The 27728-nt window shown below is 47.4% G+C and overlaps 1 protein-coding gene across 2 annotated transcripts; it reads left to right on the forward strand.

Annotated features, from left to right (window-relative positions):
- Window positions 1–20: 20 nt before the first annotated feature.
- MANBAL (mannosidase beta like) lies at window positions 21–27686 on the forward strand. 2 transcript variants are annotated; one of them, XM_054467767.2, is made up of 3 exons: window positions 21–86; window positions 11604–11797; window positions 26737–27686. In XM_054467767.2, exons 2-3 carry the CDS (start codon window positions 11648–11650, stop codon window positions 26842–26844), a joined length of 258 nt encoding a protein of 85 aa, XP_054323742.1. In that variant the 5' UTR covers window positions 21–86; window positions 11604–11647; the 3' UTR covers window positions 26845–27686. The 2 variants fall into 2 exon arrangements, with proteins under 2 accessions (XP_054323742.1, XP_054323744.1); XM_054467769.1 differs by having other exon boundaries at window positions 80–556.
- The last annotated feature ends 42 nt before the right edge of the window (window positions 27687–27728 follow it).

Raw genomic sequence — 27728 nt, forward strand, 5'->3', positions numbered from 1 at the left:
GCCGGTTGGTTGCTCAGTGCGCGTCACTTCCGGGACTCAGGGTCGCAGGGAACTACTTCCGGGGGAGCGGCGCGGCGGCGCGGGAGGTGAGTGCCGCGGTTTTGCGGCGGGGCGGGAACTGAGAGACAGCCGTGCTCGGTGTGGTGGCCTGGCTTTCCCGGCCGGCCTGTCTCCAGCGGCGCCGCTCGGTGGGCCAGGCTGTCGCTCCGCTCAGGGCCTGAATAAGTTCCCTCGACGGTCGTTCGAAAGTTACTTCCGGAGGGGAATTTGAGCCCCCCGGGAGGCGGAGGGCCTCGCCGGGGGCAGCTCTGCGCTTTCGTGCGGAGGCTGGGCCAGAACCCAGGGCTTCTCATGGCCTGGTCCGGGCCTTTCCTCCCACGGGTGGAGCAGTAGGAGAACCCTGAGCTCCAGAGTGAATCTGGTCAGGGTTCGAATCCGTATGGCTCTGTTACCGTGGGCAAGTCACGGTTCCTCTCTGGCCCTCAGTTTCGTCCTCTAAAATGGACGTACACGCTTGTACTGCGGATAAAGCGAGGTGGTGAATGTAAAGCCCTTAGTAGGTGCACAGTGCATGTTTGTTGTACGAATTCTTTTTAAGAGAAGCGAGAAATGAATATGAGAAACACTTTTAAAATGGTGACAACACATTTAGATTAATAATTATATTTTGCAGGGCATCTGCACACCAGTTTCAGCCCACCGGCTACCAGTGTGACTTTGCCCAGAGAGGTGGCTTAGCTTTGCATTCTAATCTAGTTTTGCGTGGTTCTTAGGAATTTGTTTTAATGGGACGGTCCAGGCTATACAGCCCATTGCCATAAAGCGGTAACTTCTTTTTCTTTTTTCTTTTTTTTTTTTTAAGCCATTCTATTTATTTATTTAGAGACGGAGTCTGTCGCCCATGCTGAAGGGCAGTGGCGGGATCTCGGCTCACTGCAACCTCAGCTTCTTGGGTTCAAGCGATTCTCCTGCCTTAGCTTTCCGAGTAGCTGGGATTACAGACGTGTGCCACCACGCCCGGCTAATTTTTGTATCTTTAGTAGAGACAGGGTTTCACCATGTTGGCCAGACTGGTCTCAAACTCCCGACCTCAGGTGATCCACCCGCCTTGGCCTCCCAAAGTGTTGGGATTATAGGCGGGAGCCACCACACCCGGCTTTTTTTCTTTTTAATTAAAAAAAAAGTTCAAATAGAGATGGAGTCTCACTATGTTGCCCTGCCTGGTCTCGAATTTCTGGAGGCAAGATATCCTTCCTCCTGGACCTCCCAAAGTGTTTGGGATTACTGGCGTGAGCCACTGTGCCTGGCCTAAAACAGTAACTTCTGACACTGGTTTCTATTCCCCAGTCTGTTTTCAGTTGAATTTTCACAACAGAATTTAAAGTTACTTCATTAGAAGCCAAGAATGGCCTACCAGCACAGTACACAACATTGGGAGATGAAGGCCTGTGGCAGTTGTGAAATCTGAGTTTTTCAGTCTTAAGAGAAGATTTAGTATTTGCTAAGTCTTGAGAGCTATGCTTGTCTCAGTGGTTATTTATTTGTTTTGAAATGTTGACCCATTCTTTTTTTCCCCAATAACCTTTTTGTTTTAGAATAATTTTAGATTTACAAAGTTAGCCCAAAGATACTTCAGTGAGTGCCCATGTAGCCCACGTTTCCCCTATTACTAACATCTGAAATGTTGTCACAATTACGGAACCAATATTGATACATTATTATTAACTCTAATCTGTACTTTATTCATATTTCCTTAGTTTTTCCCTAATGTCTTTTTTCTGTCCCAGTATTATCCAGGGCACCCTATTACATTTAGTCATCATATCTCCTTAGGCTCCTCATCTCTGTGATCGTTTCTCAGACTTTCCTTGTTTTAGATGAACTTGAGGGTTTTGAAGATAGTACTGACTGGTCAGATATTTTGCAGAAGGACCTTTAATTAGGATTTGCCTGTTTTTGGCATGAGTAAGATCAGGGTAATGGGTTTTTGGGGAGGAGGACCACTGATAGGGTTCGGCTGTGTCCCCACCCAAATCTCATCTTGAATTGTAGCTCCCATAATCCCCCCATGTTGTGGGAGGGTCCTGGTGGGAGACAATTGAATCATGGGGGTGAGTCTTTCCCATGCTATTCTCCTGATAGTGAATAAGTCTCAGGAGATCTGATGGTTTTATAAAGGGCAGTTCCCCTGCACATGCTCTCTTGCCTGCTGTCACATAAGACGTGCCCTTGCCTCCCCTTTGCCTTTCGCCATGATTGTGAGGCCTCCCCAGCCATGTGGAACTGTGAGTCCATTAAACCTCTTTTTCTTTATTAATTACCCAGTCTCAGGTATTTCTTCAAAGTGGTATGAAAATGGACTAATCCAACCACAGAGGTAAAGTGCTATTCTCATCACACCATATCAAGGGTACATACTATCGATATGAGTTATCATTGTTGACATCTGTTAGCTTGGGCCACCTGGCTTGAGGTAGTAGTCAGGCTTTTCCAGTGTAGAGTTACTTTTCCTCCTGCACTTTCCGCACTGTACTTTTGGAGAAAGTCATTATGTACAGCACACATTTAAGGAGTGGAATTATGCCCCATGCTTAAAGGCAGAGTATATAATGCAAATTATTTGGAGTTCTCTGTGGGAAATTCGTCTGTTCCCCTATTTATTTTTTGCTTACAGAGTCATATATTTGTATCAGTGTGAACTCATGGATTTGTTTTGAGAGAGTCTCCTCTGTCGCCCAGGCTGGAGTGCAGTGGTGCAGTCTTGGCTCACTGCAACCTCCACCTCCCGGGTTTAAGTGATTCTCCTGCCTCAGCCTCCCGAGTAGCTGGGATTACAGGCACCTACCACCATGGCTGGCTAATTTTTGTATGTTTAGTAGAGAGAGTTTCACCATGTTGGCCAGGCTGGTCTTGAACTCCTGACCTCAGGTGATCCACCTGCCTTGGCCTCCTGAAGTGCTGGGGTTACAGGCGTGAGCCACCACACCCGGCCTGAACTCATGGATGTTTATTTTATACTTTGGACCAGAATCCAGTACTACTTTATTTTATTGCTCAAATTGTTCCTCCATTGGCCATTGGGAGCTCTTCCACTTTTCTCATGTATCCCTTTGACATATCCCCCTCTCTATGTTTTGCTTTGTTTTGTTTTGTTGAGCACCTTCTTTCTATTCCAGACTCATCTAGTATGTTTCTGCCCCGGTCCTAGAATTAGCCATTTCCCAAGGAGCCCTGGCTCCTTTTATTGGAGAATAGCCCAGAAAACAAGATCTGGGCTCTAGGTATGCTCAGTGCTTCTCAGTGTCCTTGCTTCTAGGCCTTCGCAGTGGACAGAGTAAGAGACATACGTATATATGCACAGATCTAGAAGTTTTTCCCTATATAACCACCTGTATCTATGTTCAGCTAAACATAACTGATGTCCAACTCTTATCCATGACCGTGTGGATTGTTCTAGCTCAGCAGTCCCCAACCTTTTTGGCACCAGGGACCGGTTTCATGGAAGACAATTTTTCCACAGACCTGGGGGTAGGGATGGTTTTGGGATGATTCAAGTGCATTACATTTATTGTGCACTTTATTTCTGTTACTATTACATTGTAATATATAATGGAATGATCATACAACTCACCATAATGTAGAATCAGTGGGAGCCCTGAGCTTGTTTTCCTACAACTAGACAGTCCCGTCTGGGGGTGATGGGAGACAGTGACAGATCATCAGGCATTAGATTCTCATAAGGAGCTCACAGCCTAGATCCCTCACATGCGCAGTTCACAATAGGGTTCGTGTTTCTATGAGAATCTAATGCAGCCACTGATCTGATAGGAGGTGGAACTCAGACGGTAATGTGAGTGATGGGGAGTGGCTGTAAATATAAATGAAACTTCGCTTGGTCACCTGCTGCTCACCTCCTGCTGTGCGACCTGGTTCCTAACAGGCCATGGACTGGTACTGGTCTGTGGCCTGGGGGTTGGGGACCTGTGTTCTAGCTTCCTTCTCTTGCTTGTCTGTAACCTCTCACTCCACCTGTGACAAACCCGGCTCCCACCATTCACCATACATTTACTTAATTGTTCCATTTGGCATACATGTATGGTGGTTTTAGAATTGCTCCCCCTGATCCCCTGTGGGAAACAACTTATCAGCTAGAGTCCAGTGTGTATGTGCAGTTCCTTTTGCCTTCAGTCTTACAGGCTCCACTCGTTTTCAAAGTCAGCACCCTATTCCCCTACCACCCTTTCAGTGAAGTTGTTTAATACATTTAGATTCAGAATGTCACATTCTGCATTCCATCCTGGAACACCCTGACTTCATGCATGTGTATGTTGGTGTGTTTTAAAAACTGGGTCTCACTATGTTGCCCAAGCTGGTCGCAAACTCCCGGGCTCAAGCAATCCTCCTGCCTTGGCCTCTCACAGTTCTGGGATTATGGGTGTGAGCCACTGTGATGGACTTCCTATGTCTTTTTAAAAATATTTGCATACATTAAAGTTTACTCTTTGTGCTGTCAAGTGTTTTGGGTTTTGACAAATGCTTAATATTTTGTATTCCTAATTATAGTGTCATACAGGATAGTTTCCCCTTCTTCAGGGATTATTTTTAATTTCTTTCAGATTTCACCTCAGCATTCCTGTTGGCTTTCACTAAAATATATCTATAAGCTGAGAATTTACCACCTCCACAGCTAACACCCTGTTGCAAATGATGTGTCTTTTGACTGTTAAAGTAACCTCTTCACTGGTCTCTTTGCTTTCAGTCTTGTCCCCTACAGTCTATTGTCAACAAAGCAGCCAGAGGGATCATTTTGAAATGAGTCAGACCATGTGATTTCTTTGCTAAGAACCTTCCAGTAGCTCCCTTTTCACTCAGAGACTGGCCAGAGTCCTCATAATGGCCTGCAGCTTGCTTACTTGACTGTTCTTGATCATGACGCTTATTCCTGCCTCAGGGACTTGGCCCTTGCCATCCCTCCATCCTGGGATACTCTGGCAGATGTTTAAATGACTTATTCCTTTGCTTTCTTCTTTCCTCTGTTGAAATGTCACCTTCGCAGAGAGGCCCTTCCCCGACCACCTCATATTAAATAGTACTACCTTCTTCTTCCTACCTGTATGTATTGTAATACTCACCCGACATTGCATGTGTATGTGTTTGAGTACTTCTAATTGAATGGAAACTTCGTGGCAGGGATTAGACCAGTGCCTGGCACATAGTAGATTCACAATAAATATTTGTCCAATGAATTAATGTCTTACATCACCAGTGTCTGGCATTCAGGGGTGAACTTCGCAGTGTCCAGTAACCTCATGAAATTATTTGCCACTTTCAGTAATAATTAATTATGCACCTTTTGTTAAATTCTGATGGGGTATGAAAGTCCCCTGGTGTATAAAAACCTCTACCTGTAAGCAAGTCTGGAGCAGGACAGGGCTAGAGACCAGGATAGCAGCTCTGCCCTGACTCACCAGGAGAGTCTAGGGAAACCTCGTGGCCGCTCAGCTCCTCCTTGTTGTTAAATGATGACGCTGTTGGTTGAGGCATCTGCTCTTGCTTTCAAGGTGGGAAACAGAGGCATAGGCTTAGTCATTTACCAAATATTTATGAGTCAGGACCTGGAATAAACTCAAGATATACCCAAGATCCTTGCTGTTCAAGAGATTACAATGGATCAAGTAGAAAACAGTAGATTCCAGTGTAATATTTCTCAAACAATAAGAAATAACATTCTAAAATTTGATCCAGCACATGCATGCTCGGATGTAGATGGATATTGAAAAAGCTTCAGGATATAATACCGGCCCTTAATGTGATACTCTTTGATATTTTCTATTGTTATTTACCTACTTAAATAAAGTGCTGGCTAATAAAAGAAAAAATGCTCGTTGCAGTCCCCTAAATGGTTTTCCTGGCTCACTAATGGGCCACAGCCTGCAGTTTGAAAACGATTGACATACTGGGTAAGAGCCCTGGCTCTGGAGAAGCCAGCCCCTTTGAATCTTGCCTTTGCCACTTATCAGCCAGGTTATCCCTGGGTAGGTCACATAACCTCTCCAAGCCTTGGTTTCCTCATCCTCATTAGTAATACCACCTCTCAGCGTGGTGGTGAAGTACCTGAGTTGCTGCCTGTAAAGTGCTGTTCGCAACACCTGGCCATTCATTTGCCGACTGCTGCTACTGCTGGAACAATGGCCAGGGAACAAAGCCTGTCACAGCCAGTCGAAGGGGTAAGTGTCTCCTAGTTGAGATCTGCAGGATGAATAGGACTTGTTTGACTTTGATCATCAGGAAAGGAAAACCCAGAAATACTGGCAGGAGGGCTGGGAAGTAAAGCACAGAGGTGCAGAGAGAACTAGATGAGAGCCATACGGCGCACACAGTGTATGTAGAGCAGTTTATGTTTTCCAGAACCTTTTCACAACCACCCTCCTGTTATACCTGTGCTGTCCAGTAGGGAACCTTTGGCCACATGTGGCTTTTTATTGTTAATTAGTTAAATAAAATTAAAAATTCAGTTTCTCTGTAACATTTAAGTTCTCAACAGCCACATGTGGCTGGTGGCTACCATTTGGAGAACACAAATACAGAACATTTCCATCACTGCAGAAAGTTTTATTGGGCAGTATGAAATTATACCCTAACAAAAGTCTTGTGAAGGAAGTAGGTAGGGCATAGATTTTTCTTAGATACTTTATTGTTTCATAACATTCCAAAAAATTAAAACTCATGACTTATTCACCTTAACAGCAACTATTTATGTTTCTGTAGCATCTTTTGATCTTTAGCCCATGAAATCAGCTTATAGATGGTTCCAATCATAGTGTTTATACAATTGCTTATTTTTTCAATTAATGTTACTTTGCAAAGACTTTCCACTGACCTGATACACAATGTTTATATTTGCCTGGTTAGTGAAGAGGGATTATGCCATGATGTATCATCATTGGGTTAACTGCTTCCTGATTGTTGGACGCCTGGGTTGCTTCCTGTTTTTCAGTATTATGAATAGTGCTTCCATGAACTTTTTTGTACCTGAAGGCTTTTTCTTCTTTTGAATTGTTTCCTTACTATAAATTCTAGGAAGTAAGTTATTCAGTCAAAGGATATAATCACTTTTATGGCTCTTGTTATATTTTGTTTAATTGCCATTTTTTAAAAGAAGGCCTAAATATATTATAGGTATTATTGTTGCTTGGCTCATGAGAACATCCAGTCTCCAGAGGTCAAGAGATTATTATCCCAAAGTGTAGCTACTTGCAGATAGAGCAGGGGCTTTTGTCCTCTGCTTCCCAACTCTTGCCCTATCTTTCTATTGTACCACTCCAAATATTTCTCATCACAGTGTTGCTGTTAGTAGTAACACTAGTAAATCTGAGTATTTATAAGCTCATAAAGCTTGTTACAGCCTTAAGCAAAAAGCTTGGGGCCAAGGGCATTTTAAAAAATGCCCACTTTATGAGGTGCAGCTGCAGAGAAAGGAGGACGCATTGTTAAGCCTTGGTATTCACATGGTGATGGTGCTGCTGGTAGAGGCTGTTACATTTCTTCCAGTGAAGCTGTTCTTGCAGCCGCCTTGGAATTCACTGCAGGGCCAGTTTATGAGCCACCCCAAGTAATCTGCTTGGAGTCTGAGCATCATACCTTGTATTTGACCAAAAATGGTATTCCTGAGCTCAGTGCCACCTGATTCACTGCACTTGGAACCAGATGATGTTGGGCTCTTTCCAGAAGTCAGATCCTTCCTGGGAGGATGAAGATCTGCCAGCTCTGAGGATTCTGGGGGGGAAAAAAAGGAGCCTCAAGCTTTGAAGGCCATTCCCATGGTAGACAGAGCTGATGTGAAAAGTGGCCATCCTGCTGCCCCAGGCACATGACCTTCTGAAGTGACCAGGTTGAAAGGGAAGCAATACTTGTGTGCAAGTCCGGCTCTTGTTTACTTACGAAGGTCGTTTTTATTATTCTTCAGTTACTTCATGTTGGAAACATGGTGCAAAGCAGTGAAGCAGCAGAGCCAAGGTGGAGGCAGGCCTTTTTTTTTTTTTTTTGAGATGGAGTTTCACTCTTGTTGCCCAGGCTGGAGTGCAATGGCGTGATCTCGGCCCACTGCAACCTCCGTCTCCCGGGTTCAAGCGATTCTCTTGCCTCAGCCTCCCAAGTAGCTGGGATTACAGGCACCTGCCACCATGCCCGGCTAATTTTTTTGTATTTTTAGTAGAGATGGGGTTTCTCCATGTTGGTCAGGCTGGTCTCAAACTCCTGACCTCAGGTGATCTGCCCACCTCAGCCTCCCAAAGTGCTGGGATTACAGGTGTGAGCCACTGCGCCCTGCGAGGCAGGTCTTTAGGATTGTCTCTACCCCAGGGCTTCCCCACAGAAATATAATACAGACTATGTATAATTTTACATTTTCCAGTAGCCACATTTAAAAAGCAAAAAGGGACGATGCCTGTAATCTCAACACTTTGGGAGGCTGAGGCAGGAGGATCACTTGAGCATAAGAGTTTGAGGCTACAGTGAGTTATGTTTGTGCCATTGTACTCCAGCCTGGGTGACAGAGTGAGACCCTGTCTCTAAATAAATAAATAAATAAGTGGGTAAAAAGATTTTTAAAAAATTGTGACAAAATATATGTAACAAATTTACCATTTTAACCATTGTTAAGTTTAAAATTCAGTGGTATTTGCAGTGTTGTATAACCGTCATCACTGTCTATTTCTAGACTTTTTCATCTTTGCAAACTGAAACTCTGTACCCACTAAACAATATCTCCCCATTTCCCTTCCCTCCAGCCCTTGGTAACCTCAATTCTACTTTCTGTCTCTGAATTTGCCTATTCCAGGTACCTCATATAAGGGGACTCATACAGTATTTGTCCTTTTGTGTCTAGCTTATTTCATATATATTTATTCAAAGCTCATAATGTTTTCAAGGTTCATTCATGTTGTAGCATGTATCAGAATTTCATTTCCTTTATGGCTGAGTAATACTCCATTGTATGTATATACTACGTTTTATTTATCCATTCATCTGTTTATGGACTCTTAGTTGTTTCCATCTTTTGGCTATTGTGAATAATGCTGCTATGAACATTAGTATCTTGAGTCCTTGCTTTCAATTCGATTTTTTTTTTTTTTTAAACAGAGTCTCTCACCCTGTCACTCAGGGTGGCGCAATCACGACTCACTGGCTCACTGCAGCCTCGACCTCCCAGCTGGAGCAATTCTCCTGCCTCAGCCTTCCGAGTAGCTGGGACTACAGGTGTGCACCACCATGTCTGGCTAATTTTTAAATTTTTTGTAGCGACAGGGTCCCACTGTGTTGCCCAGGCTGGTTTCGAACTCCTGGGTTCAAGTGATGCTTCTGCCTTAGCCTGTCAGAGTGTTGGGCTTACACTTTGGGCGTAACCCACCATGCCCAGCCAATTATTTTTTACGTGTATTTTTTGGTGGCAGGGTGGGGTGGGGGCAGGGTCTCGCTCTGTCACCCAGGCTGGAGGGCAGTGGCGTGATCATGGCTCACTGCCTTAAGCTCCTGGGCTCAAGTGATCCTCCCACCTCAGCCTCTCGAGTAGCTGGGCATACAGAAGTGAGCCACCACTCCTGGCTAATTTATTATTTTTTTTGTAGAGATGGGGTCTCGCTATGTTGTCCAGGCTGGTCTCAAACTCCTGAGCTCAAGTGATCTGCCCACCGTGGCCTCCCAAAGTGCTGAGATTACAGGTGTGAGCCACCGCAGTCATTTCAACCTGTAATCAATATGAAAACATTATGAATGAGATAGATTACATTCTTATTTTCATACTAAGTCTTTGAAAATGGGTATATAGTTAGCATCTCAATTCAAACTAGCTGCGTTTCAAGTCTTAATAGTTGTGTGTGGCTCATGGCCACCATATTGGATAGCTCAGACTTAGCAAAATATTGCATTGTGGCACAGATCTCTGGAAACACAAAGGGTTTTAGATTCAAGTGGGCCTGGTTCCAAAGTAAATTTGCCCCTTTATCATTGGGATGGGCAGAAGAAAGCCACTGATGGGTGCTGTGGTAAAGGGGGAGCAGTTCAGTCATGCCAGGGGAAGAGGAGGGTGACAAGAAAGGCATGTTGGGGAGATGACACTTGAGCTCAGCCTTAGAGGCAGAGTGGGGGCTTTGTCAAGCAGTCACAGTGGGAAAGGACATTCTTTGCAGAGTATGCAGCTTGGGCAGAGGCCCAGGATTTTGAAAGAGCCCAGTGCTCTTGGAGAACCACAGCAGTTATTTCAGCTCGACCAGGATATTGGGAGTGGGGGCCCTGCTGAGAGGAGAGGCTGGAGAGCTGGGCTGAGGCTGGACCTTGCACCACTGGCCACCACTGCCCCTGTCATTCACGCCATCAGCAGCTCTTGTCTGGCTTATTGGCAGGGGCCTCCTCCTGGCTCTCCCTGTGTCCACTTTGCCCCTCCCCTTGTTGTCCCTCCTCCATTTAAAAATGGAAGTCAGATCATGTCACTTTTCTGCTCAAAACCCTTCAGTGGCTTTACATTTTACTCAATCAAATTGGAGGTATCAGGGTCCGCCCTCACTCCTCTCTGATCTTACCTCCTTCCACCCTCCATCCTGATCACTTCTCTGCCTGTATTGGCCTCATTTCCCCACTCTGGGGCCTCCACACTTGCTTTTTTCCCCTGCCTGGAACATGTTTCCCTCAGATAAACAAATGGCTCCCTCTCTCACTTCTTATCTCTTCCACTCCGTTCCCATCTCTGTTCTTCAGAGAGAGCCTTCTCGTTACAAAATAAAATGATGCCCTTAAGTTTTTTCCAAAATGCTTATCACTACCTGGCATATCACGTCTCAACGTGTTCATTGTCTGCTTCCATCCTGAGCATGTAGAGGCCCCAGGAAAGCAGGGGTTTGTCTGTTTTGCTCATTCTTCAGTGCTTGGTATTCAAGAAATATTTGTTGAGTGGATGACTAGATGAATAAATAAACAACAAAACCTGAAACGTAGCAGCCTTTAGTAAATGTATGTTGATTTGAGATTTTTGTTGAAGTGCTTCCCTTTGCATTTATTTATCTTTCTCAACTTTATGTTTGGAAAACATCAGATATACAGAAAAGTTGAAAGAATGGTTCATTGACTGACCATATGTCCGCAACTTAGATTCAAGAATTGTTAACATTTCACAATTCCTGTATATATTCTTGGGGGGGTGTGTGTGTGTGTGTGTGTTCAAGTTAAAAGTCAGTTAGTTACAGGCTGGGTGAGGTGGCTCACACCTGCAATCCCAGCACTTCGGGAGGCTGAGGCGGGCAGATCACCTGAGGTCAGGAGTTCAAGACCAGCGTGGCCAACATGGTGAAACCCTGTCTCTACTAAAAATACAAAAATCATCCGGGTGTGTTGGCCCACAACTGTAATCCCAGCTACTCGGGAGGCTGAGGCAAGAGAATTGCTTGAACCCAGGAGGCCGAAGTTGCAGTGATCATGCCATTGCACTCCAGCCTGGGCGACAGAGTGAGACTCCATCTCAAAAATAAATAAATAAATAAATAAATAAATAAATAAATGTCAGTTACAGAAATATGACACTGACCGTTTGCATTTACATGCTGGCTCTAAAGAGTGGTGAGTCGGAAGAGACGTCAGGCAGCAAGCAACTTGGGCCATGGCCTCTGACCTAGACTTCTCACCTCCGGAGGTGCCCGAGCCCACTTTCCTGGAGAACCTGCTACGGTACGGACTCTTCCTGGGAGCCATCTTCCAGCTCATCTGTGTGCTGGCCATCATCGTACCCATTCCCAAGTCCCACGAGGTGGTGAGTTTTTCCCTGGGAGCCTCAGCTCCTCTGAGTGCCAGGCTGGGTTCTGAGTACTAACAGTAGATGCCACCACAACTAAGATCAGCAGGGTCTGCATTGGGCCTTTTTGATTTAGTGTGCCCCTGAATTCCCATCTGGTGGGTTGAACCACATAGCTAATACTTTATTTGTTCATTTACCCATTAAGGAGATTTTTATTTAGTGCCTACTACATTTCAGAATCTGCTGAAAGATGTAGTGTCTGCACCTGAGGAGCATCTAGTCCTTGGGAGGAAGGCAGATAACAAAAAACATACCTCCATGTGCTCCCATGAGAAGTACAGAGTCCAGTGAGGCTATATAACAAGGGGGAGAGATACCTGATCTTACCCTGGGCTGTGGTCCGGGCCGAGGAGGCAGTGTTTGAGCTGAGACTGAAGGAATGAGCAGGCTTCTGCCAGGTGAAGTGGGCAAGGGGCGAGGACAACATTCCAGGGAGAGGGCACTGCACGTGCAGGGGACTCAGAATAAAGGAAGAGGTTAGTTCAAGGAACCGAATGAAGGTGACTATGGCCAGAGCACAGAGGGGGCATGATGAGTGGTGCAGCCAGAGGTGTAGGCAGGGGCCAGAGGGTTTTAAGTATGAGAATGACATGGTTAAATTGGCTTTTTTGTTGTTGTTTTGACTCTTCCTCTGTAAGTATCTTTATAACTATACACCTTCCTTCTACCCACTTTCTTGCCTACTCCCATTTGCTTGTGACATTGATTTGTTGGAGAAAGCAGGTCATTTGTCATGTGGGGTACTTACATCCCAGGAATTGGCTCTTGCTTCTCTGTGGTGTCATTTAACATGTTTCTCTGTTCCCTGTGTTTTCTGTCAACAGGAGTTCCGTGTAGAGGCCTGATTCCATTCCAATCAGGTTATTGGGTGCGAATACCTCAGAGCTGGTGCTATGTACTCCCTACTGTGTGGCATCAACAGGCATGTGGTGTCTGGCTGCCTCACATTTAGAGATTCTTGGATTGATTGGTGGGTTTAGGTGGTATCAGCTGATCCCTCCATTTTAAAAATCCCCTGTCAGTCTTTCACCTAAGCGGTTTTAGCATCCATTGATGGTCGTTGCTTAGATCCATTATTTCCTTCTGCGTCTGTTAGCTGGAATTCTTTAACAAAGACCTTTTCCTTATCACCTGTATGATTACTCTGAATTGCTCTTCATAATGAAAAGCAGGAAAAATGTTTGGTTCTTTCCCTTTATTTATCAATTTTCAAAGTTGCGAGTTCAGGCTCTAGCAACCTCCAATGTTGACCAATGAAGCTTTGGTTTTCATAGCATTTTGAACATATTTTTTATATGTATATTATGTTTTAGTTTTTTTTTTTTTTTGAGGGCACTTATCTGCCATTAATTTGTTTTTTATGTTCAGTGGGAGCCCCTTTAAGTTGGTGTCTTTGTTCTTTGTCATACTTCATTAGTCTTTGATAGCTTCCTTGCTTCATAGTTCAATAAGATGTCACAGACCCCTTTTTTTTGTGTGTGTGAGACGGGGTCTTGTCTGTTGCCCAGGCTGGAGTGGAGTGGCACAATCACAGCTCACTGCAACCTCTGTCTCTCAGGTTCAAGCAATTCTCCTGCCTCAGCCTCCCAAGTAGCTGGGATTACAGGTGTGCCACCATGGCTGGCTAATTTTTGTATTTTTAATAGAGACACCGTTTTGCCATGTTGCCCAGGCTGGTCACAAACTCTTGGGCTCAAGCCATCCACTCGCCTTGACCTCCCAAAGTGCTGGAATTATAGGCATGAGCCACTGCGCCTGGCCCCAGGCTCATTTTGTACATTTCCTGCCCCAGTCTTGGAATCAGTCATTTCTCTAAAATGCTCTGATTCTTTTTAGCTAGAAAATAGTATTTAGAGGCTACAGTTGGGACATTAGAAGTTCTCAGTGCTACTGAGCTGTGATTGCATCTAGGCCTTTCAATAAACAGAAATAGAAAATAAACATTTTTTAAGAAATGAAAAAGTTGTGAATTCATATTGGTATTTCCAATTCAAATGTAAGGTGATAGTGTTTCTATTTATTTGATTTTATACCAGTGTCTTGTATCTCTTTATCTTATGCTGGAAATCTTTTTCTCAATAACATTAACAAAATGATGTATCTGCTAGATCCTACTGAATCTGAGGTCCCCAGGACCATCCCAGGTTCAGTGATGCCCTAGGGGGACTCTCAGCTGTGGCAGTGAAAGGATACCAGGTATGGCGGCACAGGGAAAAGTTACATGGGGCAGAGACTGGAGGAAACAGGCACAGGCATCTGAGTGCTCTCCCATTGGACACCCAAAGGAAGGATTCGTGGCAGTGTGTGTGAAGTATTATCTAGCAGGGAAGCGAGTTAGAGACTCAGTGCCCACAGCTCTTAACTGAGGACTGGTTACAGAAGCACCCTTGGCCTAGCATGTACCAAAATTCCAGACTTCCAGAAAGCAAGCAGGTGTTCAGCATGAACCGTATTGTTTACACAGTTTAGGCGTGGTGAGCCACTCTTATCATTTCTGGGAATTGTGAGAACCACCTGGAATCCAAGTTCCCCGATGCCAGTCAAGGGCTAACCTTGCAAGCATGCTTCTCTAAGATTAGCAATTTCTATTAACTTTATTCTGCTCATCTACAATATACCAGCTACACTTTTAAAATAACTATATTTTTTACTATTAAGACTCAGAATGAAATTTAAGACTTCTTTGTGGTTCTTTTTTGGCCTTAAAATATGTCTCTGTGGAGATACAAGGTCAAAGTGCTGTGTTTAGTAACTATTTTTCTCTGTGTAGGTCTCCCATCATGAGATACAGTTTGGTTAATTTGCTTCAATCTGTTTTTAATTTTTAGAGATTTTTAAAATTTTGATTTAATTTGTTGTTTTAATTATATGAAACATTTATATACAATATTTCTCAAAGTCAAAACTATATAACAAGATACATTCACAGAAGTTTCCTTTAATCTCATTCTCCTCCACCCTATTCCCTTCCTTCCCACATAGTTAACAGTTGTTATTAGTTTATCTTTTCTTTGTTTCTTTTTGAAAACAGTAACAAATGCATATATATGTGTGTGGTGTGTACATATATATTTATATTCTCCCCTTCGTTAAATAAAAGATAGCATACTATTAAACACAGTTTTGCAACTTTCTTTTTTCACTTAACATACGCAATATGTTCTGGAGATCCATATATCTTGGATATCACTGTTCCTGGAGATCCTGCTTCTGTAGCTGGGAGGATGATGGGGAATTACTGATACAATGTGGAACCTATTGATGCAGTGGAGAACTATGGTGAAGGAACAGGCTTAGGGTGGGTGCAGGGAAGGAACATGCCAAGTTCAGTTTTAAACAGATACTTTAACATGTCCGGGTGGTTCTGTCAAAAAAGCCAGTGGATTTACAAGGTCTCTAGCAGGAGGAGTGCATGGGCTGAGTGTTGACCAGCATGTGGGAGTTGATAAGATGTCATATGAAGCCATGGGAGGGGACAGGGTCTCCTAAGAAGAGAATATGGAGGGAGATGAGAAGAGGACCTAGGCCAGAGCCTGGAGGGGCTCCAGCATAGAGGGGACAGGCAGGGGAGGAGCAGCCAGCAAGGGCGGGAAAACCTTGGTGAACAGGGATGGGTTCATGGCCTCTAGGTTGTCTTGTCCATCTCTTATTCTGGTATCTTGAGAAGGAGATCACTATTGGAGTTCTTCCACCCACAATTGTATCGCATTTTAAAAACATCACCCCTGTGCTCCTGGGCTCTGTCCCCGCAGACGTGGCATGCTATTCGGTATTATAAATAACAAACGTGGTTGTTGGTGGCTGATGAGGCCCGCTAAGAGTCCCGAGGGAGGGAGGTGATGAGCCTTCTTGTTTTATAGGTAGAAGTGTGTGGCTGTTTGGAGAGCAGGGAGGCCGCTCACCTCCTGTTGTGCTTGAAGCCCTTAGAAGTAAGCCACAGAAGCCTGGGTTAGTTCAGCAAACTTCAGAGAAGGAGCCCCTTTATTGTTCTCTTTAAGATTTTCAGTGGGATAGTGCATTAAAGTCTTTTGAGGCAGGGAGTTGATGAAGGGTTCAAAAATATGCCACCATACCCCCCCACCCACTGCCATTTAGAGGTTAATTTTGGACAACCACCTCATCTTTTTAAATTTAAATATAGTACATGACATCTCTCATTTTTATTAATCTTGCATTTAGGGAAACAAGGCTCACACAAGTGAATCTTCATAACTGAAGCTTACTGTTTTAACTTTTTTTTTTTTTTTTTAGCTTTTCAATGGATCAGTAGCAAAAAAATACAGTACTGTTGATCTAACTTTTTACTGGCGCATCAGGGGAGCAAATGGCCCCAGGTTATACAGGGGGTTCTGTTGCTAGCTCTCTGTGTGTCTCCATAAGGCAGCCTTTCTCACTCCCCAAACTCCTAACTAGATAGAAGGGAAACACAGCATTCTGTGCATAAACAGGATTACAAAGAGAGGGTGGATGCTGAGACTGTGCTGCTTAGAGGTTGTCCCTAATAGCTGAGATTTGGAAGGAGTTTGGAGGGGAAAGAAGGGGTTTTAACATGGGGACGGGGTACTCTTAGGGAGAAAGGGAGCCCATGGGAGTGGGGGCAGCTTGTAAGACCCTAGGCAGCCAGAAGGCAGTTGGGAGATACCTGGAAGTGGAGGGTGGCAGGAGGTAGGAGGGGGGCAGAAGTGAGGGTGGGAGGACCCAGAGAACAGTCTTGCCCTCTTTGCTGTTTTGTTCGGGGCAAAATCTTCCCTCTTGCTTAGCCTATAGAAACAAGGTTTATTAGTGGCTTTTTGGGTCAGAAGATAATATTTTTGGCTCCAGATGATGGGAAAGCCTTTGAAAAGCAAAAGAATGTTTGCTGTTGTTCCAGTAAGCCGATTTTTTGCAACTCGCTTATGACTTCAGTATTTCAATACTTAGCAGATTATTTGAAAGCTCTTTTGGGGTTAATCAGGGAGGAAAAGAGGGAACACATACAAATGCTTCCCACCCCACCCCCTTCCTTTTCATAGTAGGAGCAAGAATCAATTAGTAAAATCAAAACCCAAGTCCCTAGAATCGTAAGCCAAATGAAAGGGTTTTCTCATTGGCACCTCATTAAACTCAGACCTAAGAAAACAAACATTTGTTTGAGCCTGATGGAGGCGTGGGCCACACTTAATCCAAGCATTTTCTTGTAGGCTGGATTCTAAAATAGAAGATAGTAGGTCCTAGTACCCTTTCCATCTAGTCCAGGTTAGCAGGTAAGTTTCATCTCTCATGCCAAGTCTGATCAATTGCATGGTGGCCATGGTGAAAAGGATTCTGGGGGCTGCTGCTTTGCTCTGGAGGAAAGAAATTGATCAATGATGTCTGTTTGTTGTGAGCTGGGATTAGAGAATGACAGTGCTGGTCCTTGGACTGGCCAATGATTCTCCACGAGGCTGCACATAGAACCATCTGGGGAACTTTCAAAGGCCTAGACCACACCCAGAGATTCTGATTCAGTTGTTCTCTGAAGCCTTGGATCAGTATTTTCTTTTTATTTATGTTTTTGAGGCAGGGTCTTGCTCTGTTGCCCAGGCTGGAGTGCAGTGGCACAATCGTAGCTCACTGCAGCCTCGACCTCCTGGACTCAAGTGATCCTCCCTTCCTCTGCCTCCTCAGTAGCTGGGACTACAGGTGTGCTCCACCACACCTGGCTAATTTTTAAATAATTTTTCTCTAGAGACATGGTTTCACTATGTTGCCCAGGCTGGTATTGAACTCCTGGGCTCAGGTGATCCTCTCACTTTGGCCTCCCAAAGTGATGGGATTACAGGCATGAGCCAGTGTGCCTGGCTTGGATCAGTATTTTTTTAAAGTGTCCAGGTGATTGTAATATGCAGCCGCTACTCAAGTCTTTAGATAATTTCCCTCAAACACAAACCAATTTTAGGAGGACAGGATATGTTCAGTTCTTAGATGTGTTAAGTTTGAAATAATAGCAAAATGTTCCGTGTGGGAAAGGAAAGGCGAGCAAGAAGTTGGGAATAGAGACCTGTTAATTATTTTATTAACAGAGCATTATGATGCCTGTAAACCCAGCACTTGGGAGGCTGAGGTGGGCGGATCACTTGAGGTCAGGAGTTCAAGACCAGCCTGGCCAACATGGTGAAACCCTGTCACTACTAAAAATGCAAAAACTAGCCAGGCGTGGTGGCATGCGCTTGTAATCCCAGTTGCTAGAGAGGCTGAGGCAGGAGAATCCCTTGAACCCGGGAGATGGAGGTTGCAGTGAGCTGAGATTGTGCCACTACACTCCAGCCTGGGTGACAGAGCGAGACTCCGTCTCAAAAAAAAACAAAAAACAAAAAACACCAAACCAAACAAATACAGCATTATTACTTGAAACCCAAGAATGAGTTGCTGAGTTTTGCAAGGGAAATAAGGGAAATGAAGATCCAGGAAAGACGTGAACTTGGAGCATACCCGACCTGTTGAAGTAGTTTCCGTGCAATGTAGATAGACTGAGAAGGTGCGGGTGCTGTCCTAGAACCCAAGAGCAGGAGCACCGCAGGGCCTCTGGAAGTGGTGGGAACTGGGACTTACTGTTTGTCACTGGCATGCCCTCTGCCTCCCTTCCTGTCTCCCTCCTGTCTTTTGCTTTTCTCACTAGGACCCTGCTTCTCTGCTTGCTGGCCCTGTGGTGAGATGCAGCACAGCCACTAAACACAACCATGCCTTCCTGCTGGTCTCAGTTCCAGAATCCCTAGGGAAGGAACTGTGGCTGACCCAGCTTGGGACAGCTGTGGCCAGTGTGGGGGAGGGGAGGGTTCTGTGAAGTGACCTCTGAGTGAGGATGGGAAGGTCCATTCCCACAGGGGGACTGCTAGGCAGACAAAGCTGGGGTCTCCATTTCTCTTCCTCTCTCAAGTGACAGGCAGAGCAGTGGGCAGGGGACCAGGAGAGTGCGGCCTCCCTGAAGTCCACCGAGTAGTTCATGGAGAGCACGTGTGACACCAGTTCCCTGGAGAGGATTGAGGAAAGCTGGCCTAGTCTGACACCACCACTGTGTTCCAGCTGCTGTCCTTCAGAGTTAGGTTTCAGTAGAAGAAAGTTCTCAGTAGGGAGTTCCTGGCTTTCTAGGGAAGTCCTGGGATAGGTTTGAGGGGTCTGTGACCCCCCTCAAATTGTGTACAAGAATGTGAGGTTTATATGCCTAGGCACGTTTTCTGGGGGAGATGGTCCATAGCCTCTCTACATGGAGTGCAGTGGGAAGTGGGGGGGCAGGTTTCTTCTCAAGGTAGGGAGCCTGTTTTCCTCCTCCCCATAACCCTCCTCCAAGCCTCTTTTGGATCGATTTCTACACAGAGTGTTGATTCAGCCAGATAAGGTGCATGAAGGTAACTAAGCAAGTGGGTGTTGACTTTGAGTTCAGCAACTTGTGTGGCAGATAGTCAGTCATACACGGTAGTGAATCAGAAACTCTCCTAGCTTCAGTGTTGACTATTCTCATCTGTTCATGTGCTTATAGCGCATCTCGTCAGCTTGCAGCCAGCTGCCTGCTTCTAGAAGGCAGGTCCTTTCACCTCCACTCTGCCATGTTTGTTGATTGCCACCGTCTCATATTAGTGGGGACTCTTCCTGTTGCAAGTTCAGAAAGTTAGCTCCAGCAGCTTCCCTGAATGGAAACAGTATTGGCTCTTGGAACTGGGAATTTCAAGGCACAGCTGGATTTAGGGGTTCAAGGGTTCTCCAGGGCTTCATGTGTCTCTCTCTCTCCTGGCTTTCCTGGGAGTGCTGGCTTCCATCCTAGGCCCTTGCTCTGTGTTGGGAAAGATGGCTGCAGCAGCCACAGTCAGTGCCCTTATCAGTTGGGATTGACAGGTGAGAGAAGCCATTTCTCTGCCTCTCCTCACCTTCTGAGTCTCATGGAAGGCCTCTCCTTGGCCACATACACCTTGCCCCACAGGTGGGAAGCGGGAATGAGTGCTGTCTCTGGCCAGGCACATTTAGCTGCCTACTCTTGTGACCCCAGTGATTGAGAGTCCCCCAGACCCCCATGGGATAGGGAAAGGGCAGGGTCCCCATGGAAAAGAGGTGCTGGGAAGACAGACAGCCGATGGCCAGCATTGCGATCTAGTGGAGGACTCGCCACAGGTGATGGTGAGAGTGGTGGCTTCCAATATGATGCCCGTGGAGACTTCACAACCAACCAGAAAGCCCTGCAGTGTTTAGACCCCTGATGATGTTTTTGCTCATCAGGGTGGTGAGCCACATGCACCTACTGCACCACAGGTGGCTCATTCCTGCGGTGCAGTAGGACAGTGGCCTAGAAGGTCAGGACTTTTCTGGAAAATTTTACACAAGGGTCTTGATTTTAAACGAGGCCCCTGGTTGCCAGTGAGGCCTGCCGTAAATAAATAATGAGCCCCAGGCAAGCATCCACCCATTCTCAACACTTCAGGACACAGACTCACAGAAGCAACTTTGCATTTCTGCTCTGTGTGGTTTTAAAGCTTGGGAGGAGGCTGCAGTTGAATTGGGAGGCAGGCTGTTTTTTACTTAATGACCCGTTCTGGAGAGATTGCCGTGTGATGAGGGTATAAACATGCTTCTACCAGCCTGTGGTCTGGAGATGTGTACCGACCGGTTCTTGGGAGAGACGGCTGGACACACAAGGAGCCACAGAGCAGCCAGTGGGGAGGGCTGGCATAGTCGTGCTGAATTGTGTCTGGAATGAGCTCCCAAGGCTGTTCTTTCTAATCACAGTTCTCCCCGCCTGCCAAGCGCGTCCTGGACTCCGTGTCTCCGTTTGCCTTGTTGAGGCCACATGGATGGCCTTCCTTGCTCTCTTTTTCAGCCAGTCCTATCTTTCCTCAAGGCCACTGCTAGTTTCATCTCTGTGAGGCCTTCTCAGCTCCCACCCTGTCTCGGGCCCTCATGGCCCGCTGGGATGGGCAGCACCTTCAGCATTAGGCAGACTGGTCTGAGTGCTGACCTGCTCTTAGTCTGCCTCCGTCATCAGAAGAGGACATTCCTGCCCAACTCCATTGTTCTTAGAGGGTCATGCAAGATAAGGTGCACGAAGGTGCCTGAGTGTAGCAGCTGGGCCATTTGCAAGGAAAGAGTGGCCTGCGTAGAATGACATTTTGTCCTGATTTACAGGACTAAATCCACATTGAACTGTAGAGTGGAAATCATCAAATTCAATGCACTTTTCATGCTGGAAGGGATGTGATGTATTGTGGCACAGATTCGATTATTCGGATCTGATGAATAGCAGCAATTTTCTGGCCTGGTAAGCGCTGCAGAGCTGCTTCATTATTGATGGGGCCTGTGTCCACAGAGGACGCCTCCGCGGACCCAGGAGCCACCTGGCCGCGGGAATTTTCTTTTATATGTGACAGTGTGATTGCTGAGGAAACTTGAGGCTTGCTTCAGAGGAGGCGCAGTGCTCCCAGATTTAAAGGCGGGGCTGTCGGCTTTGTAGTCTGCCGTCTGTGTGGCTGGTACGGGCAGCGTACATTTGAGGAGAAATGAAAAGGCAGCCCTTCATTCAGAGTCATTCTTGTCAGTGAAGAACTTGGAGCTACAGACCCTATGTGGCCGGGACCCCAGGGCCCAGGTCATGTGGGTCATGGCTGCCTTTGCTTACCCGCAGCTTGCATGGGGCCGTCACCTGGCCTCAGGGAGCCTGAGTGGCCTTGCCAGTGGAGTGTGGCTTGTGGCTGGCTCACCAGGGCGATGGAGAGGCTTGGTGGGCATCCATGTGGCACACACCCGCTAAGTGTGCATTCTCATCTTCATTCCCCGTGGCACAGTGCCCACGTGTACTGGGTGCAGGTAGAGATACAGAGGAGGAAAGGGAGCAGAGTACTGGGAGACACTGGCTGGCCAGTAGCCCAGGGTGACAAGAGTGGGCTGCACAGCGGGGCCTGCCTGGAGACGGGCCAAGACCGAGCAAGAGGCCCGGAGCCCCTGCTGAGTGTCTTGGAATTTATCTCACACAAAGGGGAACCAGCAAGGTTTTTGAAGGAGGAAACAGACACGATTGGGATTGTTGTTGTCATCGTTTTATTTGTTTGTTTTTGTTTTGAGCGAAACTTTTTTTGAGTTTTGCTCTTGTTGCCCAGGCTGGAGTGCAATGGCACGATCTCGGCTCACGGCAGCCTTCACCGCTTGGGTTCAAGCGATTCTCCTGCCTCAGCCTCCCGAGTAGCTGGGATTACAGGCGTGCACCACCACACCTGGCTAATTTTGTATTTTTAATAGAGATGGCATTTCTCCACGTTGGTCAGGCTGGTCTTGAACTCCTGACCTCAGGTGATCCACCCCGCCTTGGCCTCCCAAAGTGCTGGGATTACAGGCGTGAACCACCACACCCGGCCTGTTGTCATTGTTTTAGGAAAATCGACTGTGAAAGGAACGTAAAGTAAACTCTGACGAGCATGGGGAGGTAGAGGCGCGGGCAGGAGAATCTGTGGGAGGCGGATGTAACCAGTGGGGCCAGCAGGGGACCTGGGTCTGAGCTGGGCAGTGAAGTGTCTCCAGAGGGGACTGGCTGGGTCTAGAGCCAGCCCGTTGGAAAGCGAAATGGACAGACCTTGGGGACAGGTTGGATGCTGAGAACTCATAAATGACTTGGAGGTGTCTAGCTTGGGTAACTGGGTGCGTAATGGCTCTAAAAGCTGAGGTAGGGAAGAGAGGAGGAGGTCTGGGGTGAGGAGGAGACAGATCAAGCATTCAGATGACTCGATAACTGTAATATGTACACACACCCACAGAAGACTGCCTTCAGCTGTAAAAAATCAAGCGTGATCTGGAGCACAAACCCACTTTTCTGACTGCTGTAGGGACTTTAGTCACAAACAAGGTGTTGTAGGTGACCCATTGACAGATAGGTTCTCAGAGGAGCTGTACTTACCATTCCAGAGGCGCCTTGTGGTTCTGGGGGCTGCTAAACAGAGAGTAGATTTCATAGTTAACTCAGATTCAACTTATTCCTACCCCTGAGGGCCCCAGGAAACCTGGGAGAGGCTGGACCATGTACCCATGAAGAGGTTAGTTTCAAATCTTGGGTCTGCTACTCACCAGCTAAGACCTTAGGCAAGTCATATGACCTGAGCGTCTGTTCCTTTGTTTATAAATTGGGCCTCATTATGGCACTTTGTGAGGCCGTCATGTCCAGACACATAACACAGGGTCTGGCATATTATGAACAATAAATAATTAGCAGCTGTTGTGGCTCTTGTTTTTTAGAGAGGGAATCTCTCTCTGTTGCCCAGGCTGGAGTGTAGTAGCTATTTACAGACACAGTCATAGCGCACTACAGCCTCAAGTTCTTGGGCTTCAGTGATCCTCCTGTCTCAACCTCTCGAGTAGCTGGGAGGACAAGTATGTGCCACCACGCCCAGCTGTTGTTATTATTGGCAGCTATGCTTAAGGCATAATTTAGGCCAGGGTATGTATATCGGGTTTTAAGTCTGTTCATATCCTCTGTGATCATGGAAAAGTGAGGCCTAGTTTTAAGTGCTGTATTTTCATGGGAATAAACAAGAATGAAGTTCTCATGGTTACTGGGAGACCTTGGCTGTTCTTTCATTTCATTCATTCATTCACTCATTCATTCATTCAGCAACAGTTGAAGCTATCCCAAAGTGCTCATGGGCTAATAGGGGAGACTAACATGAAAACATGTAACTGGCTGGGTGCGGTGGCTCACGCCTGTAATCCCAGCACTTTGGGAGGCTGAGTCGGGTGGATCACGAGGTCAGGAGATCGAGACCATCTTGGCTAACACGGTGAAACCCCGTCTCTACTAAAAATATAAAAATTAGCCAGGCATGGTGGCGGGCGCCTGTAGTCCCAGCTACTTGGGAGGCTGAGGCAGGAGAATGGCATGAACCCGGGAGGCGGAACTTGCAGTGAGCCGAGATCGAGCCACTGCACTCCAGCCTGGGCGACAGAGCGAGACTCCGTCTCAAAAAAAAACAAAGAAAACATGTAACTATGGGAAAATAATAGTGGCATTATGGGCTGGGTGCAGTGGCTCACGCCTGTAATCCCAGCACTGTGGGAGGCTGAGGCGGGTGGATCACTGGAGGTCAGGAGTTCGAGACCAGCTTGGCCAACGCGACAAAACCCCATCTCTACTAAGAATATAAAAAATTAGCTGTGCATGGTGGCAGGTGCCTGGAATTCTAGCTACTCAGGAGGCTGAGGCAGGAGAATCACTTGAACCTGGAAGGTGGAGGTTGCAATGAGCTAATATCGAGCCACTGCACTCCAGCCTGGGCAAAAGAGTGAGACCCTCTCTTAAAAAGAATGGTGGCATTATAAGGTTCCTGGGTGCCTAGGGGCCCGAGGAGGGAGGAGGGGCTGCCCCCACCTGGAGGGAAGAGCAGGGAAGGAAGGCTAGACAGTGAGTAGGAGTGTATTCATGGACAGGGCCAAACCATGGGAGCAGTTTGCCGGGTGGCCAAGGAAACAGGTATTCCTGTTGATGAAGGTGACCAGCGGAAGCTCTGGGGCCTGACTCAGTGTGGGGGATGAAGAGGAGCCCAGGTGAGGCTGGAGAGGTGGCCTTTCTTCGATGCCATTCCAGAGAGAGCCACTGGAAGCTTTAAGGTAGAAGGTGCAGTGGTCAGACCTGCACTTTAGAATAGTTCCTTTGGTGGGTGCATGAGGAATGGACAGAGACAGCAGGCACTTCACTTAGCAGTGGGCGGAACTGAAGGGGAAATTGGATGCTGGAGAGAGTAGCAGAATCAAGAGGTAGAGGGGGTCATGTCAGCAGGACATGGTGACCCACTGGACAGTGGGGAGCAGAGAGAGGGTGAGGTCAGCGGGTCTGGTTGCTCCACCAGTGGGAGGAGGGCCGGGCCTTCTGGGTCTGGGACAGTTAAGTTGGAGGTGCCTTGGAGAGGCCAGTCCCGATTGTGTGGCAGACAGCTGGACCAAGGGAGAGGTCTGGGAGGTGCCAGAAGGGTTGAGGCTCCAGAGAGAGGGCCTGTGGAGTGAGGGAGGCACTGGGGCAGCAACTGGATCTCACTGTCCCTGTGGTCTCTGAACTGAGCCCCACTGAAACTGGAGGAGCCCCCAGCCTTGAGCCTCCAGCCTTGAGCTCAGAAGGCAGACTCCTTCCTAGAGATCCAGGCAGGCCTTGCAAATTTTGTTTTGTTTTTGTTTTGGCCAAGTTACATAAACAGAATAGGGGGACCTTCAGATAATTTTGACTTTTGGCGGGAGGATGCTCAGCAGGCCGAGGGAATCCAGCGCTGCAGTGAGAGGCCTGGCTGGGGAGGGGAAGCCCTCCAGTTATCTTGGGACAATCACTCCTTGGGTGCCTGGGACCTGGCTGGCTCTTTGTATCTGGTTATCTCGCCTGGCTGGTGGGAGACGATGTTGGCTGATAGGAGGTAGCTGACAGGCCTCTGGATCAGATCTGAGGCAGGGACTGCCCTTCCCTGCATGGACCCTCCTCTTCTGTAGGGTGGGCTGAGGCTTGGGCCACGGGCCAATGGGGCAAGCAGGGAAGGTCAGGGAGTAAAGTGAGCTAGAAGCCGGGGTTGAAAAATGAAACACAGAGGGGTATTTTTCTCATCTGGAAGTGTCCGCCCTCCCAGGAGTCTTAGTCTGCTTCTTATTTTCCCATTTCTCATAAAGAACATGGGCACTGAGAAACATTTCCCAATCATAGTGCTGGGGGTGGCAGGGTGTGGGGGCCACGGTCGGCACCTGAAAAGGGGTAGCGCCTCCTCAGCCCCTCACTGCTACGAGGGAATGCAGGGCCATTGTCACCGGACGGTTAGTTTCAAGAGAATCTAGGAATCCAGATTTCATGGGAAATCTCCCAATTGGCTTAAATTTTTAAATAAACACTGCCGGCCAAATGAAGTCTGTGGCCTGGACGAGGCCTGTGGGCTGTGATTGGCGTTCTCTGGGCTAGCCCGGCCTCTCTGACGTCCGTCCTTTCTGGTCATGGCACACTGCAAGTTATCACCCAGAGGAGGAGAGGACACTAGACAGGAGCACACTGAGCCTATTCCAGATACTTCTCTGACATGAGCCTGAGTGGCTGGGCCAAGCTGTGTCCCTTCCCTGGAGTCCCCCTTCCTTATCAGCACAATAAACGCCAGGGCTAGATCTGTGGGTTTGAACCTTTTGTTCCTTAGCAGCAGAACTTTGTTTCATTTCAATCTTACAAGGGACAAATCACAGTGTATGAAATAGATTGAAAATCAGAGCTGCTCCTGTCGCCCGGGGAGTCTGGAATTCTGCCCCGAGGCTGCCTCTGCCCTCCCCCACAGAGGCACCTCTGACAGGCTCCGCAGAACACAGTGTGGGACTGCCCACCTGCCGGCTGGCCCTCTGCACCCCTCCCAGCCCTGGCATTCTGTGGGTTGAATGGGAGGACAAGAATGGCAGCCAGAGGAGGGCAAGCCACAGCGGGTCTGCCCCACAGCCAGCTCCTTGCCCACATTTTGTCCAGTCCCTGGCACGAGGTGATCGGCCAGCCACTGGGTGCAGCTGGCACTTCCTGGGTGCTTTCCACGTAGTTTTGCCTCCTCACATCAGCCCTGTAAGGCGGGCGTGGCTATTTCCATTTCACAGGTGAGTAAACCAAGACGCAGAAAGGGGAAGTGAGTTTCACACAAGGTCAGTTGGCTGGAAAGGGAAGGATCTCAGGTTCCACCCGGGCGTCTGAGACCCCACAAGCTGCTCCCTCCCCATGGGGCCTCCTTTATTCTTCAGAGAGCCACGATGCTCCTGGGGCAATCCCACATCCGTGTGGGTGCTAGGTCCCGGGAATGACGGTTTCCGTCTCTCGTGTTTCTGTGGCATGCTTCTTTGCTTTCAGATGTGATCTCCTTTTGCTGGCGTCAGGCTTGATCCATCTAAGCAGGACTCTCCTTTTTATCACCTCACAGGAGGCCGAACCGTCTGAGCCCAGAAGTGCTGAGGTGATGAGGAAGCCCAAGGCTGCTATTCCTTCTGTGAACAAGAGGCCCAAGAAAGAGACTAAGAAGAAGCGGTAGAAGAGGAGGCCCGAGGAGCCGGGCGGGCAGGGAGAGGGTCTTGGGGACAGCCCTCCTGGGAATCTACATCGTGCTCCCCCCCATTCCAGGCTCAGGGTCTGAGGAGGCTGTGACGCCCTCTGACCGCAGAGATCTAGACAGTCATGACAGTCCCCAGGCTCCAGCTGGGTAATCCACCACTTCCTCTTCCTTCTGCTTCTGTGACAGTTTAGAGTCAAGGGGACTGAAACACACTGTGAGCATAGATTGTATTAGGTTTGTTCAGAAGCCGGGTCAGCTCACAGAGTCGCATTTTCTTACTTAGTCATGTGTCCCTCCTTGAATCGCCCCCTCCTTGTGGGTTTACACTACATTTTGGAGTCATTGTCTAATGCTGACAAGCACACCCTCTCCCATTATTTGTGCACTACAGATCTGCTAATCAGTCACCTTTGTTGCTGCTGTGTAGACAGAGCCAGGCCTCACCTGTTTGTTTAGGCCAAGATGCCATGGACATGCAGCATTAGTGATCCCACTAGCTGTGACAGCCAGGCCCAGAAAATGCCTGGCGTGAGAGCCAGCAGACGGCCAGGCCAGGGTAGGCAGTGCCTGCTTCTGCTCCGTCAGGTGCAGGGGATTTGGCTGAAGGCGTGCATATTTCCTGGGCACAAACTTCCTGAGCCTCTGAAATGGGAGGCTCGTCAATTTCAGACCAACCTCTTTTCAACCCATCATACCACGTTCAAGGTGTGCCTTTTACTTCTACCTGTACATCCCCCATCCCTTCGATTCTTTCATTCCCTGACCAGTGAGAGGGTTCCTGGGGGAAGTATGGTGAATAAACTGACATGCATGCTTCAGAACCTGCCTGTGTTGTCTTTTGCTGAGGGAGAGGGGAAGCCTAG

This window comes from Pongo pygmaeus, chromosome 21 (assembly GCF_028885625.2).
Source record: "Pongo pygmaeus isolate AG05252 chromosome 21, NHGRI_mPonPyg2-v2.0_pri, whole genome shotgun sequence".
Taxonomy (NCBI): Eukaryota; Metazoa; Chordata; class Mammalia; order Primates; family Hominidae; genus Pongo; species Pongo pygmaeus.

Bases quoted from the DNA above. Each gene is read 5' to 3' on its own strand.
- MANBAL (XM_054467767.2), top strand. From the start codon at position 11,648: ATGGCCTCTGACCTAGACTTCTCACCTCCGGAGGTGCCCGAGCCCACT. The intron at 11,798-26,736 runs GTGAGTTTTTCC...ATCACCTCACAG, and splicing joins TTCCCAAGTCCCACGAGGTG to GAGGCCGAACCGTCTGAGCC.